General features: G+C 42.4%; 1 protein-coding gene across 1 annotated transcript in view; it reads left to right on the top strand.

The window, feature by feature from the left end:
* LOC124799592 (zwei Ig domain protein zig-8-like) overlaps positions 1-14,132 on the top strand; it is a 163,243-nt gene that overhangs the window by 117,667 nt on the left and 31,444 nt on the right. Inside the window, exon 2 of the mRNA XM_047262933.1 lies at positions 4,062-4,222. Within this exon, the coding sequence (XP_047118889.1) occupies positions 4,062-4,222 (161 nt within the window). The remainder of the gene's footprint in view (positions 1-4,061; positions 4,223-14,132) is intronic.

A 14,132-nucleotide genomic window follows, 5' to 3' on the forward strand; every position in this document is an offset into this window, starting at 1 on the left:
CGCAAATTATTTCAGGAGGTTGCTGTGTTTGTTTCCAAGATTAGCAATTATACGAAGAGTACAATTAGCTGAACTTAACTGTTTGAAGTCAGTAATATGTTACTTCTAGTTCAAGTTTGCATAAATATGTACACCTGTCCGCAGCTCGTGATCTTGCGGTAGCGTTCTCGATTCCCGGTGGGGTCAGGGATTTTTCCTGCCTCGAGATGACTGGGTGTTATTGCGTCGTGTTCATCATCAACATCATTCATTCCCATTACGGTCGGAGGAAGGCAATGGCAAACCACTTCAACTAGGACCTCGCCTAGTACAGCGCTACGGGTCTTCCGCTTCGTCCTCTATGCTCCTAGTAGTACGGGACTTCATCATCATCATGTACACCTAAATATCTGAAGCACTGGGCGCTGTTTAGTGACTCATGCTCATGCACTACAACAATTGTTGGTATGAGTCTCCTTGTTGGACAGAACTGAATAAAGTGTGTCTTTCCAAAATTTGGGTAGCATCTATTTTCGGAGAACCATTTAACAGTTCTCTGGAAACCATCATTTACAAACTCTTCTGTTGTTTTAAGTGTAATTGGATTTCTTATAACTCTAGTATCATCTGCAAAAAGTACCAGTTTTGCTTGTCGAATGCTAAACGGATAATGATTCATATATATCACGAATAAGAGTGGACGCCAAATTGAACCCCCTGGAACTCCGTTTACGGTTTTTTCCCCCAGTCACTAAAATTCTCAACCATTTTGACTCCGAATTATTCGTCACAACCTTTCTCATTCTGTTTCTTAACTATGATTCAAACCGCTGGGCATAAAACAATAAAGTCCATAAAAGTTTTTTTTTTCTGAGAGAGTAACGCAATCTACACAGTCAAACGCCTTGGAAAGATCACAGATGTACCAACTATGATATATTGATATTTAAGGCTTCTGCTATTTTAAAGGTTGAGTGTACGAACAGCATTCTCAGTCGTGCGTCCCTTATGGAACTCAAACTGTGATACGCTAAATAAATTGTTTCCACTCAAATATGGGGCTACTCTTGAGTACATGACATTCTCGAATATTTTGGAACAGGATGTCAGCAAGGAAACTGGACAATAATTGTTCAAATCTGTCTTTCCACCTTCCTTATGAAGTGGTTAACCATGGCGTGCTGTAACCAGTTTGGAAAAATTTCTTGTGCCAATGATCCATAGCATATATTACTAAGGCCATAATTTATTGTGTTGGAATCACTTTTCAGAATTTTGTCTGAAGATACATCAATCGCACATGAGCTTTTGTTCTGAAGGATGTCGGTGCTACCTGTCGCTACTCTAAGTATTGTGGAATGACATTTTAATGTATGTTCTTTCTTCTTTTACTGAACCACTTAATCCTCTTTCTAGTGGTATATTTACAGAGGGAATTATCAGCTGCAACTTTGTTATTTTGTGTTTATGGAATACTGTTCATTGACTGGCCGTTTTATCTCCCATTTGATAATGTTTCATACAGTTTATTACCCGTCTGATTCATTTCTCTCAGGACATGCGTATTTCTGGACACTTTAATGACTTTTCGTACAATAATACAGCATCTTCTGCAGCACGCTTGTCGGATCGTTACATACCCTGACCTTACATAAAATTTCGTCTTGCTCTCAAATGAGACTCTAATTCCCTTAATTATCCTCAGCTTACTTGCATTTTTAATGGAAATTTTCCATATTGTTTTCGGAAAACTATTTTCAAATATTGACACATACGGAACAAATTGAAATACACATTAGCGACTTTTTCTAGGCATACCTAATCCCATACCATCCCTTCAGTGAGTCCCGTTCTCATTAATAAGCCCCACTGCTCTGTATGAACCTGCCTTAGGATTGCAAGGGGCCATACCGTTTATTTTCAATAGTGCATGATGATCAGGTATTCCATTAGCAAATGGTTATACATTAATTGTTTCAATTGAACACTATCTACAAAAATATAAATCAGCGTCCTACTATTTTGCTAAACGCGAGTTGGAAAACTGACTATTGATATTAGATTGAAACACTCGAATTATAATTATAATTCATACTTCCTTTTGTATTTTTCAACCTACATTGAAATCTCCATAATCTACTATCCGTTTCTTATTGTCTGACTGGTAGCTCAATAACGCATCTAGATTTCACATAAATAGCTGAAAGTTTCCTGGAGAGAATTTGGAGACTGTTACAATTATCTGAGAAATTTTCTGCAGGAACAACCTTAAGCACATGCTACGAGGGTCTGTGCAACGGTAAATCTATTTGTTTAAATATGTTTTATATTGTCTGCAACTTTTATGTTTGTTGGTACTCCTCCCTTTTCCATGTTAATCTTACACGAAAATGATCCCCGGTATTTCACTTTTCCATCCCTGTGGGTACATGGTGTTCAGAGATACACAGAACATCTACCATCTAGGCATACATTATGCTCAGCTATCTTGTTTTCCAGTCCTCCAGTGCTCTGATGACACCAATTAATTTCATATTTCTGGAAACTGTTACACAAGCAGTGGTCTTCTATTGCTCTAAATTTTTTCAGTTCTCTGCACCAGACTCCAACCTAAAAATTCTACCCCCTGATGCCAGTAATCAAAGCGATTTTGTCTTGTGTGTTTGAAACCCTCTTTTATATTTTCTGCGACGCTTTCTGCTAATATTTCCTTCTGCCCTTCTCTTCAGCTGCGGGTCTTAATTGGTGTAGCTTCATCTCCCAATCGCAGCAACAGCCACAGACTTTGTTTCAGTCCATAGCATTTCACTCAGTTCTTTGTTCACATGGTTAACAGACGCGTTTACCCAGGGCTGGTCATGGCGCTGCAAATCCTCGACAAACCTCACACGAGTGTGTGCTCTTGCTGCCCCTATTTCTTTGAGTCATTTTGAATACTATACTCTAAAATACTAGGCAGACTATTTATCCTTATCCCCAGCCCAGATTATCCTCACGTTATCCCTGCCATCAAAATCTCTGCACAAGGCACCTATGTGGTCTCCCACCCGGCTATGCTGGGTGCCAGATTTCACGACGCTAGTGAGCTGATATTCAACCTCTAACTTTTCCTTTGCTAATTGGCGTCTGCGTGCCGCTTCCCTAATAGCAAGATTCCTTTCTCCCTATATTACTTTTATACCGACGTAGCCGTAAAATAGTCACGAGTCTGCTGCAACATATTATACTTTAAAACCTGGTTGAGTCTCTTTTCCTACTACCGGTAAAAAACAAAGTTTTCCCTTTTTGCCTATTACTACTCACCTTCTCCCAGCTCCCATTGTCTCTTCCCACCTTCAAACTATCTAATTCGGAATATACCATTATTAATTCTGTCTGGAAGACACACTTTTTCTTCGCTGTTCCACGATTTTCTTGTCACGACTACATAATCTACAACTGTATGGAAGAGCCGTATCTGAAACCTTTTAGATCCCCCGCTGCTTTTTCAATGTGAAACATCAACCCACAGTCCCGAGATGTTTATCTTATACCAATTAAGCTACGGCAACATCCAGACTTGTCACACATGACGCAGGTCTTATAATAACCTAAAAGGCACTACAACACACTTAAACTGTAATAAAATAATAATCAGTAAAAGAGTTATATCTTGGTGAACTGTGCAGCTAATCCACAGGTGTCAAGTGCACCTGGAGTAACATGACCGAAGTTCCTTGAATGTAGGTATTACAAAATAGAAAGTGAAGGGAAACCATGAAAGCGCAATATTTTCTAAGAACACTCTTGAACCGTCGCTATCAGGAAATTATGCAAAGCACTAATGGATTCAAAACGACAGCGAACCGAAGTTAACCCTAGCTCGTAACATAACACCGCTTTTCAATTAACGTAGGTTTCAAATAACAGAAGACACGAAACGAATGAAAACTCTTGAAAGTACGATATTTATGTCAACCGTATTAGAAAGACACAATCCGGAAAGTATGGAGAGCACTGTACTGTATTCAAAAAAAATTCATAACACTCCGCCGCTGCTGTATCATCGCTGCTACTAGTAATTAAATCTTATTGTGTTTCAGGTAGCATCTGGTCTCATAGCTACTTCACGGACGTCCTTGTGGAGCAGCCAACTCATGTAGCGGGTCCTGAGTTCGACACCACAGTGCCCAACAACCTAACTGGTCTTGTCGGCAAGACAGCGCAGCTGCACTGTCGTGTCAAGAACCTCGGAAACAGAACGGTGAGCGACTTCCTGGTTGTCCCATGTTCTTCCCAGATTCCACAGTTTACGTTTTACATTAATACGGATACAGAGCAGTGGAAGCAATGCATGACGATTTATGCAGTGCGGTCGGGAACAGTCTGAAAAGTTTGTAAGGCTGTTGCAGGGGGGATTGTCCTGAGAAATAATTCGACATGTTGTTCAGTTTGTGGATAATTTATCATTGAAATTAGCCAATCAGTTCGACTCGCACACAAATTCAAGAAGCTTGCCAGAGACAGTGTCGCCAAACTTGTTCTTCCTTTGAGGTCCTAAAACCGAACAAACGTAGCTTGTGTTCACCTACTTTAAGTTTATCACTTGCGAACAGTCTCATTTTATGGGGTAATAAGCATTTTAACAAGTGGTGACTCATGAACCCACAGATATCTGCACATTACAACAATTTAACCCTTGCAAGTGTTTCACTTTGCTCATGTAACGACCTGATTGGCTATCTTCAATGCTAAATCACCCGGAAACGCCGCATCGTATCGCATTTTTTTTTAGTTCTCAGCACGATCTCCCCTGCACCACTCTTACAAGGTATCCATGCCGTTTCTGAAGACCCTGTATGGTGGCTTATTCCCGGAAATCATTTTTTCCCATATTACATAACAAACGAAATCCACTGGTTATCTTGTCATCTTGGAAGCACAATAACTGAAGACTTGAGATGTCACCTTGAAGTGAAAACGCGAATTGCCATTGCGAAGGAGGCATTCAACAGGCATTCAAATAGATGAAGGTCTAAGGAAAAGGCTTGGCAAATGTTTTGTCAGGAGTCTGGGACTTTATAGGGCTGAAACATGGACGCTGAGACGAGAGGATGAAAAAAGGTTAGAAGCACTTGAGATCTGGATGTGGAGGAGAATGGAGAGAATAAGCTGGATGGAAAGAGTGAGTAATGAAAGGGTATTGGAAGTGGTTGGTGAGAGAAGATGTCTGCTGAAGGTTATGAGAGAAAGGAAAAAGAACTGGTGGGGACATTCATTCAGAAGGGATTGCTTGCTAGCAGATGCTTTGGAAGGACTGGTTTGTGAGAGACGACTGCGAGGAAGATGGAGATACAAGGGAAGAGGGCATTATGCCGACCTGAAGCGGATGGCAGAAGATCGGACAGCCTGGAGAACTTCCATGTGGAAACCTGCCTTTTGGCAGAGCACTAATGATGATGATATTATAGTTAATAAATACAGGTACAAATAACCTCATTTTAGCAATCCGGGGGTAGCGCAACATAAGCGAATGGAGATGAAAGCTTAAGACAGCAGAGTCGACTCCCACTAAATCAGAGTCTGTTATAAAAAAATTTGTAGGAAAGTTTAAACGCCGTTTTGATACAAAACCAACGGAAACGTGTTAACAGTGTAGTTAAAAAAATGGCTTTACGTGAAGGTAGATGAAGTACTCGACGGCAAACTAAATTATTTCTGAATGCAGAGTCTCGCGTCGATAACATTGAATAAAATGTTCTGGGGTTTCCAACCGCGTCAATTGCTTAAAACTACACGAGCTTTCGGCCAAGCACCCCTTGGCTATTGTCAAGTTGTATGACTGCCAGTGGGCTGTTGGTGCGCCCTTATATAAGCTAGCTGCCGACTGTGACGTCACTGGCGCCCGTGACATTGCCATATATGGTCATGTTTTGAGTCGGTGTTCGATGTGACCTCTTCAACCGAGAGATCGCTGGATCCCACACAGCGCTGAGCTGCAAGCCACCGTCTCTATTCAGGGTGTTTGCAGAAATTTTTATTTCAATAGCTTCCTTTATTAAACTGTCCCAGAAGCCGTTAGTGCGAGCCACGACAGAGGTATCGTCAATTTTTATGTGGTAACCGTTTTTTAACGCATGCTCAGCTAACGCATATTTCTCTGGATAGCGTAGGCGATAATACCTCTCATGTTCTCGGAACAACGCCTCTTAAAGCTGCGCGTCAAGAAGGCAAATCTGTTAAGTTCGATAGCCTTCCTACTGCGCTGCCGCGACGAGATGACCATTCCAAGGTCTTCTATGGTATCCCATCATATTAACACCGCTGCCATTAGCAGGATATTTCGTCGTGCCAGCTTTACATTACTACGAGAAAGGATTCACAACACAAGTCAACATCTGGATGCAAATGGACGTGCTCTTATGGCATTGCACCTGCAGTTACCAAGAACACTCACAGCTTTGGACTGGGAATGGGTCGACGCTGCTACGGTTTCTCAACAGACGTCAGCACAGAAACGAACTACAGAGAAGCAGAAAGGAAAGTTCGGCCGCCTTTCGCAACAACATGGTGCAGACCACAGATCTTCAGAACGCACCGTCATCAACTTGACGGCGAGAGATATAGACGCGGGTGCAAAGTCATCACTTAAGAAAAGACTTAAATTCGCACTTTCACCGCGGGACGTTTCTGTCTGTGAAATAATAAGCGGTGTTTAAAAGGCAGTCCACAAGCTCCCACGTGAAACAGCGGACGAAATACGGCGAAGAAACTAGCATCCAACATGACCAGAGCTAAGCGCAACGGCCTTCGAGCATTACGTAATGATGAAAGCATTATGGTACTTCCTGCTGACAAGGGCAATGCCGCCGTAATTATGGAGCTCGAGGACTATGATACGAAGATCTGTGCGCTACTGAAGGAAGATACTTATCGGACCCGACATCAAGAATAGTAAGAAAAACATCAGAACTTCTTAAGCGATTTTCAGTGGAATCTTCTCCCACAGGCGCCTAGACACCTACTGCTTATGGTTTACCGAAGATACACAAGGACGGGACGCCATTTCGCCTTATTGTGTCCACAATGGGTTCTCCGACACATAAGCTGGCGAAGTACTTGGCCAAGCTCCTCGCTCCACATGTGGGACACGGCGAACATCATATAAAAAACTCAGCAGAAGTTATCAGCACAATCAACCGTCTACGCCTCAGTGAGGATGATATTATGGTCAGTTCTGATGTAGTGGCGCTGTTTAAGAATGTGCCTATCAAAGACGCTTTGGACCTAATTCCCCAGTACTTTGTAAGTGACGTGGTCGAGGTTTTGAGGCACACTCTCACGTCCTCCTATTTCATGTACAACGGACAGTATTACGATCAGACAGACGGCGTAGCAATGGGCAGCCCGCTGGCTCCAGCTGTTGCAAACCTCTTCATGGAGAACTTTGAGGATACTTTCATAGATATTGCGCCATTGAAGTCGAAGTGTTTCTTTCGATACGTTGACGACACGTTCGACATTTGGCCACCCGGACGCGAGAAACTAGACGAGTTTTTGGAACACCTCAATGGCACCAAAAGCAATATCCAGTTCACCATGGAGGTGGAGAAAGATAATGCATTGCACTACCTCGACGTCCTTGTCTACCGTAAACCAAATGGGTGACTTGGCCACAGCGTCTACAGAAAACCCACCCACACAGACCAGTACCTGCACGCCACCAGCCATCATCATCCAGCACAGAAGCGCACAGTATTACAAGCATTGGTGCACCGTGCAAGAGTAATATCAGACGACGATAACCTTCCCCATGAACTGAACCACCTACGGAAGGTGTTCAGGAATTACGGCTACAGCGCTCATCAAGTGAAAGAAGTGAGTTCTGGGAAATATCAGAATAAGACCACTGGCGAAGATCAGGAAAAGAAACTTGCTTTGCTGCCATTCTGTGGCTCTGTGTCGGGAAAGATAAGCCGCTTACTGAAAAGAGACAAGACCAAATCAATCTTCAGGCCTCCAACGAAAATCCGTCAATTACTGAGATCAGTTAAAGACGCAGTAGGTCTCCGAACACCAGGAGTCTACGAAATACCTCGTGAATGTGGCCAGACGTACATCGGACAAACAGTGCGCACTGTGGAATAACGCAGGAAAGAACATGAGAGGTATTATCGCCTACGCTATCCAGAGAAATCTGCGTTAGCTGAGCATGCGTTAGAAAAGGGTCACCACATAAAATTTTACTATACCTCTGTCGTGGCTCGCACTAACGGTTCAAAATGGTTCAAATGGCTCTGAGCACTATGGGACTTAACTTCTGAAGTCATCAGTCCCCTAGGACTTAGAACTACTTAAACCTAACTAACCTACGGACATCGCATATATCCAGGCCCGAGGCAGGATTCGAACCTGCGACCGTAGGAGTCGCGCGGTGCTAGAGTGTAGCGCCTAGAACCGCTCGGCCACACCAACCGGCCGCACTAACGGCTTCTGGAACAGTTTAATAAAGGAAGCTATTGAAATAAAAATTACCGAAAACACCCTGAATAGAGATGGTGACTTGCAGCTCAGCGCTGCGTGGGAGTCAGCGATCGCGCGGTTGAAGAGGGCACATGGAACGCCGACTCAAAACACGCCCATGTATGACAATGTCACGGGCACCAGTGACGTCACAGTCGGCAGCTAGCGTATATAACGGCGTACCAACAGCCCACTGGCAGTCATACCACTTGGCAATGGCCAAGGAGAGCTTGGCCGAAAGCTCGTGTAATTTTAAGCAATGGACGCGGTTGGAAACCCGAGATCATTTTATTCAATGTTATCGCCGCGAGACTCTGCATTGAGAAATTGCTTTGTTTGCCGTTAAGTACTTCATCTACCTTTATGTAAAGATATTTTTTTAACTGCACTGTTAACACGTTTTCGTTGGTTTTGTATCAAAACGGTGTTAAATTTGCCTAGAACATTTTTATAACAGACTGTGACTTAGAGGGTGCGGACTCTGCTGTCTTAAGCTTTCATCTCCATACGCTTTCATGTCCATTTCTGTGTTCATTCATTTACTTTATTTCTCCATGTCGCAATTTCGGCTAACTGGGCACAACTACATCTCTACAACTTTCGAGGATGACTTACACAGTGAGAGAAAGACAGGCACTGAGGTAGATCCTCATAGTAAATCAATGTAACGCAATGCGCATGAACACAAACATCAACAAAAGTTCACATTCAAGGCACACAAAAAACGCTGTGAGCCATGCGTACACTTTCATTTGAAATGTGCCCAGATTGGCAAATAAAAAAAGACAGTTGTGTGACGAGAAAATCATCTATTTCCTTTCGTGGTTCTTCAGAGCCCTCCTCTCCTAAGCAACGTCACCACACATGCAATTCTGAACCTGTCGTGGCACAAAATCGAAGAGTCCGTCATCCAGATCCAAACTCTCCAGCTCTGTAATACCGATCTGGGTAAATCGCGCGAAACACATGGCCATTGCCGACGACCAAAGAACAGCTAGTTTCAACCGATCTGACACATGTTCGACAAGGTTCAAGTCCCAGGAATAGGGAGACCACTCCATTGTCGTCAAAATACGAATGAGTCCCACTACTGATTCCAAAAAATCGGCCCTGTACCGTAGAGGGATGAGGCTACCCAAACCACCAAGAGTAGCTTATCGTGCTCCCCTGTAATGTCACCTCATAATATCAGTTCACCACCACATTATTGTACGTCTACCACACTGTCTCAAAATACGTTGTCTGCGACTGTCAGGGTTCCGACAGATCCGAGTTTCGTCCACAAATAACAGCTGTTGCCAATCCTCTTAAGGCCATTCTGGATAATTTCTTCCATTCTGTAAAGGAGTCCCATGTTTTGTGAAGCTTGACGTAGATCTAGCCATGGTCATTGGTAATGGAGATTCTCATCAAGCAAACAAACGTCTCCTGATGGTCAGAAGCGATACATCACGTCAAATGTCCTCTTCGATCGCCGAATTGTGTAGAACTCAGCCCATGGTTCTTTTGACTCAAAAGTCGTAGACAGCGATCATCCTGTGCATCTGCCTTACGTGGAGGACCTGTGCATGGAAGTCCTCAACACTACTTGTCATTTGCAAGGCCTTCACACTACATCACTTTGACGTCGGTGCATAAGTTGAGTAACTTTGCTGATTAACAAGCCTTGATTGGGATTTTCTTTGGGGCATGATGGTTCAAATGGCTCTGAGCACTATGGGACTCAACTGCTGAGGTCATTAGTCCCCTAGAACTTAGAACTAGTTAAACCTAACTAACCTAAGGACATCACAAACATCCATGCCCGAGGCAGGATTCGAACCTGCGACCGTAGCGGTCTTGCGGTTCCAGACTGCAGCGCCTTTGACCGCACGGCCACTTCGGCCGGCTGGGGCATGATGGATTTCACTCTACTGCTCTAATGCGCCGCTAATAGTGCTTCACTTTAAACTGAAATACTCCAGTCCACTCGAGTGCGGCGTTCTGCCGGTAGATAGGGCGCATGGCAACCGAACACCGTCAGGGGTGACCTTCCTACCGGTACAGAAATACTCACAATAGTGACGTACTTGCACGACATACTGCATGATAATGAACTTTTGTTGATCTGTGTATAAGCGACGATATCCACTACCTTCTGATTCCGTGATTACATCATACTTGATCAAGTAATTAGCATCTTGAAATATCTAATCTGGAATGACCACACACAATAACTAGTAGGCAAGGTGAGCACCAACCTGGAACCGTTTGAGAAAACCTGACGAAGCGGGAATACGTGACCTGTGCCATCAGTTCCGTCAGTAAGGCCAAGAAACTTAGACTAACATAGCTGTCATATCGGGTTAGTGCACTTTCATTGGTCAGCAGAGACATCTCCCGCCAGCATTACAGCACCCGTCTCCGCTTATAGTGTTCGGGAGATAACAAAGTAGATGTTTGTCACGTCTCTTCTCATCCCATTTAACTTCAAGTTTTGCGCTGACAGGGTTCACAGTACTTAGTGTTAATTTTATAAACGAAGTTCCCGAAAGAAATGCTTTAAATATTAGCTGCAGTGATGATATATCGCCACGTAAAACTAGTGGGGAAATTCGCATTCATGCTCGTGTTTAGGCATCTAACTATTGTAAATGTTTTAAATTGGTGTACTGTTTATTTGAAACGTATTTTTGTGAATAGAATAACCGTAATTTCAAAACTTGCCTCCAAAATCCGACGCTGTCCAAAGCAAATTTTTTCTAGCCGATTTCCTTTTCATCGCATCTGTTTTAGCTTGTTTGTTTAAATGACTAACGCGAATAAAAATTCTTGTTCTGAATTATAATTGAACTATTTTGCTATTAAGCTCGGGATATTTCACTTGTATGTTCTACTAATGTTCCCGTCTTTTTGCTAGATAACGTTTTTTAGCCAGCCTGTCAGGAGAGGGACAAATGAGGTCACCTTTTGAAATAATAGTAACCCAGTCTTGCGTCAAACATAATTCTATATGAACAACACAATTTCCTACTATATTTCCCAAAGCACTGCAGATGTTTTTGTATTTGAAAGCTATGTATCTTGGAAGATAATGTTAAAGCTTTATCCTTCACGTCTTCATTGGTAAACACTGAAAAACTTAGCTCGAAGACTAAGATCAGGTGTTCATCATCTGTAGCGACGTCAAATGATTTATCAATTACTCTGATGCATACATCACCTGAGAGGAAACGTGTAAATTCTTCCCGAGCTTCAACAGCAGGTGTTGTGTAGTTTTCAACAGCAGAATTCGTATTCCAGTCCCTTGTAGTCGAAGCACCTACATACAATGGCATTTATCTTGCACTTCCGGTCAGTATAAATAAACGAATTCTGTTTTTCGCTTTGAAAGGTGTGGGGTGGTTGCAAAATACACCAACACCTCGAATTCTAGATAAGAAATTTATAGACAATCTCGATTCAGTCTGGCTCTCAATATGTAGGTTGTCCCGGAATTTCTCACATCATTTTAGAGTCCAAATGTCAATTTATTGGTACAATGAATACCTTTCTTTTCCCTATTCGCATATTACAACTAATTTCTATTAATGCTTTCAGAGAGTTTTCCTGACTTCTGACATAAAACCCGTAACCACTTATAAGTGCAGCTGTACGATCTTTATGATATCGCGAGTTCAGTACATCGAAAACATCGTTCTCCAACTCAATGAAGCTTTCTTCACGATCTATGTGCAGAGTATATTTCACAGCTTGGGCACCCATTCGGACATTCTGACGATCACGTCGACTGACGTTAAGGAGAAACTCCGATATGTGATGAATGATCGAAACGTCACCTTTCTGATGACGAACAAGATCTTCTATCACAATTTTTGTAATCACGGTACTATCAGGCAAAGCGATACCATCATCAAGGAAATGATATTTTAATAATTTCAGCAAATGCGGAACACAAAATAAACAGACTTTTCCATTATGATCAACAGGATTCGAAAAAAATGTCTTGGATGAAGACACGCCAAGTTGCTTCCACACTAGCAGATTTTTGCTCCCAAGTCGCATGTAACAACTACGATATAAAGTCCTGCACTTTCAACTTATTTTATGATATTCTGCAACAAATCACTAGATACTGCTACTTCCACTTTGGAAACAAGCTGTGTACCATGAAGACTTGGACATTCTTGTGTGGTTCGAGTACCACACCATCGGATGAATCGGGTGACACGACCGTCAACATTCATTTCGTCAAAGCTTGGGACAGAAGTTGCCTCTAATGACGTGAAAATTTCTGACCCAGCTTTAATTAACTCCAAAATGGGTTTCAAAATACCTGGTTGGCACTACAACTGTTTTGTTAGTTTTTTGTAGTGTTGACCCACAGGGTAAAGGATAGTTCTTCCTCCGCAGACACGTATATGCTTTAGGAGACAAAGCTCTCAAAGTAAGAGCATTAGCAATGTCCTCTAGCTCCACTGTACTTGCTTTCTCTTCTGTAACAAACAGCGAATTTGACCTGGAGTCAAATACTGAGAAAGTATTGTTCTCACATCAGAGCATAAACATTTATGCTTCTAAGTTTGAGACACATTACGTTTTACAGATGCGGCCTACTTTTTAACTTTTTTTCATACACTAAATATTTTGTACCAGTAGAGCTTTTTTAATCCTGAAACTCACCAGTTCTTTCATTAGTTCTAGAATTTTCTGTTCTTTAAGTGAGATTATCGGACCAATACAAAAGTCTGTGTTGTTACAACTGTCAAGCTGTTCTTTCTTCAGAGCCAAATTATTAACGTTGAGTGAGGTCTTTTGTTTGGCGTTCTAGCATTACGACGACGTTCTCTCTCTGTTACAACGCTGTCGGTAACATTTACGGTGGTAGGACCTGCAGTTACCAATTTATTTCCGTGCCAGTTTGGCATTTGATGAGTAGGAACAGCATTACCCTGCAGCAGTTTCCGTGTACGTGTACATATCAATTCATTTTGGAAGTCTCGATTGTAATCACTTTCACAGAAATGTTCAGAACAAATCCTCGCTTTTTCAACATTATAAATTTATTCTCTCCCCATTTATTTGGAAAACGGGGGTAAATTACGCCTGCTACGTTCAACAACTGCTAAATACGACGTATTTGTAGACATTATTCCTGAATATTCACAGAACAAGTTGCTTAATAACTGAACACTCGGCAGGCCAATAAATACAGACTAGTGCGTTTAACACGAACACACAAGCACGCCTCAGTAAAAACACTGAGCGACACTGCCGTAATTAACCAAAACTAGTATGTAACACGAACACACAAGCACGCCTCAGTAAAGACACTGAGCGACACTGTCGTAATTAACCAGCGGCAGCTGCCACCTTACGTCACAGATCGCGATTCAATATCGCAGACTAAAGCGCAGGACGTCGATTACATACTTCCTAATTAGCACTCAGATATGGGACTTTGCCAAGTCAGACCAAAAGAAGAGACAGAAAAATCCAGCTGCGGGAGAGAGAGTTGAGAAGAAACTTAACCCGCTCCAGTAGCAGACGCTACAACAGAGACGTCGCGTATCTCGGAGAGTTTCCTGTTGAAATTTCAAGAGTGAACGTTTCAAGAAGAGTAGTGGAATACATTACCTTTCCCCACATATGTATCCCACATATTACGACTG

Source organism: Schistocerca piceifrons, chromosome 1 (genome assembly GCF_021461385.2).
Source record: "Schistocerca piceifrons isolate TAMUIC-IGC-003096 chromosome 1, iqSchPice1.1, whole genome shotgun sequence".
In the NCBI taxonomy this organism is placed as follows: domain Eukaryota; kingdom Metazoa; phylum Arthropoda; class Insecta; order Orthoptera; family Acrididae; genus Schistocerca; species Schistocerca piceifrons.